General features: G+C 39.5%; 1 protein-coding gene across 1 annotated transcript; it reads right to left on the reverse strand.

Moving 5' to 3' along the window:
- On the reverse strand, positions 1–3,568 carry cldn11a (claudin 11a). The gene is made up of 3 exons (XM_079262712.1): positions 3,148–3,568; positions 2,757–2,921; positions 1–1,263 (listed from the first exon to the last, which is right to left on the reverse strand). Exons 1-3 carry the CDS (start codon positions 3,371–3,373, stop codon positions 1,001–1,003), a joined length of 654 nt encoding a protein of 217 aa, XP_079118838.1. The 5' UTR covers positions 3,374–3,568; the 3' UTR covers positions 1–1,000.
- Between the last annotated feature and the right edge of the window lie 799 nt (positions 3,569–4,367).

Consider the following 4,367-nt stretch of genomic DNA (forward strand, 5'->3'; position numbering starts at 1 on the left):
ACGTCTGTGAAACAATAAATATCCATAATTGACACTGCATCTCTCCTGATCTGTGCTGGAAATCCCAGGTCCTCTCAGCTTGGGAAGAACATCCACCTAACCTACAGTAGATTCTTCAGAAAGAAGCTCATCTGCATGATGCTGGTTTGGTGCACAGGGCACAATAAGCTTTTATCTACAGGCATTTTCAAGCACTATACTTTGGTGCTCCACTAACAGACATACAGGATGCTTTTTATGCCATGTAATTATTCATACCTAAAACAGAAGTTAGTAAGGAAAAGAGGGTTGAACGGTAAAATGTACAATAAGTTATTACAGTGCAAATACAGAGACTTCAATGTAGAACATAACACTGCTGGATAAAACTCTCTTGCTATATTTTCTGATCACGCTGAGAGGCCTTGGAAAGGCAGTGCTATAATACTTCCATCAAGTCTGTCTCTTAAGAACGGGACAATACTGTCAAGAGAAAAATCAATGTACATGGAAAATATGAAACTATAATACTGCCATACCCTGCTTTAATCAAAACAATACATAGTTATGCCATTTTGAAATAAAAGAATAAAAAAAACATACTCAACAAAAGCAATGATACAATTTCATTTTTTGGTACATGATAAAAAAAAAACCAAAAAAAAAAAAAACAAAGCTCATTATTTAGAATACTGTATATTAAGTAACAGTGGGGTGAGTCCACACCCAACATGAAGTGGCTGAAAGATGAGCTCTGCAGAACAGAAAGAAAGCTCACGCAATACAGTCTTTTGACATCTGGATTTCAGTGTGATCATTTACTCAAACTTTTTGCTTTTGCTCCTCAATATAATCCAAATGGGTGAGAGTGTGAACGTGTCTCTTTCTCCTCCAGTACAACTGAAGACACGCATAATGAATTAGACTTAAGTCAAATAGGCATTTGTTTGCTTTTCTGCATTATTTTACATAAAAACACAGTCTCCTTCACATTCATGTAGGTTTCAGAATCGGTCCCAACTTAGACGTGGGCGCTCTTGGCATGATTGGTGGAGGAGGCAGCTGGCAGGTTGCCACCCCCCTGCTTGGAATAGTAAAAATGGTTGTTCTCCTGGTAGGAGCGGGAGGAGGATGACTCTGATGAGCAGGTAAGGATGGATCCACCCAACAAGCAGAAAACAGTGCCCACCCATCCAGTGTAGAGGGAGAAGCCGAATGACATGAGGCCTTGCTCCTGGTGGGCGCCGATGGGAAACCAGACGGTAGACACCATACCACACAATGCTGAGGAGGACAAGACAAAAAATATGTTCAGATTAAAATGGTGTTACCTCTTAAAATAAATATATCCAAATGTTTTCACTAAATGACGACTTAAAGTCTGTGGTTGTCCAGAATGCCTCCAGTACTGTATGAAAGCACAAACCAATAGATAAGATGCTACATTTCCTCTGTTTGCTCAGTATGAAGCCTGGTGAGGATTAAGATGGGGGAAACAAAAATGAAAGGGCAACCCATTGATTGCAACCTGATGGCAGAAGGTGGTGACACACTGCTAAAACTTAGATTTCTACATGAGCAGCTGAACACACAAAGATGCATCTTGCAACAAAAACCTTATCTTGTTTTTCATTTTTCCTGCTGTGTAAAGCGCTTTGTGTTGCTGTAAAAATACTGATGTTTTGACGTAGGTATAAATTGGGATTAAATGATTGTTGTCCACTTCCAATAAAAAACATTTTGGTAAGCGGGGGCAGGTAGCCAATAGCATTGGTTCATAAACTGCCATTCGATAGAATCCAATGACTATTATCTTAATTTATCACACCTTGTTTTTTCACTGTTACTTGCGATTAAGCTAAACTTTCCCCCACAAACAATCAGCCAACTATGTGTTTTGTTTTTTTTATCTATTAAATAATCTTTTGAAGTTTGAAGTGTAATTAATCTGAATACTGGACTTTCCATTCACACTCATGCAGTCACAGTGAGTGTAACTCTATGGATGGAGCAGTGCGGTGAAATTACTCTCTAAGTACAATTGACAGAGACATTTTCTGGTACATGTTTGGCTCTTATCCAAACATACACAGGAGCAACAGCATGAAACCATAACACCACTATTTAAGGGTAAATCGAGAAAAATATCATCAAGTGTTGCTTACACTCCATAAAATATGTTTTTTTTTTGGGAGGTTGGATACACAAGAGGATAAAAGCTGAACTTTTTTTTATATTCCGTTAAAAAAAAAAACCGCCATGATAGGCAGCATGACATGTATGCAAACATCACTTTACCAAGTCAGAGGTTGTGATCACTTCTGGAAAACAAACTGGAAAAAGGAAAGCTATAATAATTCAGATGCAGGTGCTAAAATCTGTTTTCAGAAATGGTGAAATCAGCAGAAGTGAAATATTTCTCATCAGCAAACTGCTCAGGGAGGGAATTCCCATGTGGCTCAGGACAAAGAGAGGGTGTGGATCAGAGTAGGTGGACAACAGGAATGTGATGGGGTCTGAGGGGAAGGGTTCAATGGAACAGGAACATATAAATGAGTGAGTGTGAATGTGTGCGTATGTGTCCACCCTCGGGAGGAAACCGGTCATATTCAACATCCCCTGCTCTCTGCAGCTTGTAAGCATTAGAGGCGAGGTCATAACTGGGAAGTCTGGAGGAGATGTTGGTGTTAACATGTCAGGGACTCACAGTCTCAGTTACATTTTCTCTAAACACAGCATTTAACACGTCAACCTGCAAAATAATAAAACAAACTTACAAACTATAAGTATCAGTACACCTCCCAAGATGGCACGTTTGTTCTTGGAGCTCTGGGGTTCATTTCCAAGGCTTATGCAGGGCATGGACATAACAATGATTCCTACTGCTGGGAGACCTAGGATAGATCCTGTAACCATCAGAGCTCGGGTTGTCTGAATGTAGGCTGTAGAGACAATAAAGGAAAACAAAGAAAAATCTTTCATGAGGTTGTGTTGTCAAAAATGACACGAGCTAAATACTAATGACAAGTCACCTCGATTCAGTCAGCAAAGTTCAATAGTAAGAAGTAAAAATAACATGACAACGACATTAAGTGCACAAACATTTAGCAAAGCAAGGAAAGGAAAAGGAAAAAATGAACATTTTGCTTTTTACTATATAGTATCTACCTGGCAGGTCAAGGATCTGAGTTAGGGTCACGCAGTGGTAGAGTGCTGTGGAGATGACACAGTCCGCCCAGGGTCCCTTGGCTCCTAACTCATCCATCTTTTTGCAGGTGTTCAGCCCGTATTTACACATAATCACCCAGTCGTTTGTTGACGTTGCAATCATGATACCGATCCAGCCGAGGAAACTAAGGAGAAAGCCGCTCAGTTGCAGACAAGAGTTTGCCATGGTGCAAAGGGAGTGTAAAGACCACTTGTTTTGACGCAAGAAACTGTTATTAAGTTTAAAACCAAAGCAAAGAAAAATGACAAAAAACAAAGAAAATGTTGAAAATTCTGATCTTGATCTGATGGTCCACTAAACAAGTTAATCCAGTATAAAGCTGACTTTCCCAATCCAATTTAGTGATTCCATCAAATGAGCTCTGACACGCTTTTCAAAAGAATGAAGCTTTTTGCACCATCATAAGTTTTATAAGGAGTTCAGAAAAGTGGGGAAAAAAGACCAAAACTTTCAGCCAATCAGAGACATGATCTTTCATCTCTTTTTTTCTTCCCCCCCCTCTATCTTTCTCTGGTGCGTTGCCCTTGTCATGTGAATGATGAAGTTTAAGATTTGAGCATACTTTAAAAAAGATCTGCTGCCATCTGCTGGTTGTGTTTTGAATTGTCAGGCATCAAATGTCCAGGGTGTACCCCGCCTTTCGCCCAAGAGACTGCTGGGATAGGCTCCAGCTTCCCTGCGACACTTCGTCGGTTAGGATAATGAATAAATGAATGAATGAATGTTTCCAGTTGATGGAGTCTTCCTTCACACCTCACTGTCAAGCAGCTCCAACATACATAAATATGGTTCACACCTGGACACTGTGCTGGATACTATTCCTGTTTTTTTTTTTTTTTTTTTTTTTTTTTTTTTAACAATTATTGACACATGTTTAAGGTATATTTCATTTTCTAGCTGTTGGATGAAACTGGCCCCAGTGTCCACAAAATCAGGCAAATCTTGTGATAGCTTTCTTTCCTCAGTGTCTCTTCTATTCTGTGCTGTTTGTTAGTTTATCAGCTCTAAAAATGCCCCAGAGATCAGTGATGGCTTCAACATGTTGACTATGTTCTTCTTGTCTTCTGGTTCCAGTGTCTCTTCTGCTTTGCTCATTTCAGTTCTTTTCTTTTTATTGATCAGCGTGAGTAATGGCTTTTTCTTTGCAATTCATCCAAGA

Source organism: Telmatherina bonti (genome assembly GCF_933228915.1).
Source record: "Telmatherina bonti genome assembly, chromosome: 22".
Lineage (NCBI taxonomy): Eukaryota > Metazoa > Chordata > Actinopteri > Atheriniformes > Telmatherinidae > Telmatherina > Telmatherina bonti.

Bases quoted from the DNA above. Each gene is read 5' to 3' on its own strand.
- cldn11a (XM_079262712.1), bottom strand. From the start codon at position 3,373: ATGGCAAACTCTTGTCTGCAACTGAGCGGCTTTCTCCTTAGTTTCCTC. The intron at 2,922-3,147 runs GTAGATACTATA...TTGTCTCTACAG, and splicing joins TCAGATCCTTGACCTGCCAG to CCTACATTCAGACAACCCGA. The intron at 1,264-2,756 runs GTAAGTTTGTTT...TGTCCTCCTCAG, and splicing joins TGTACTGATACTTATAGTTT to CATTGTGTGGTATGGTGTCT.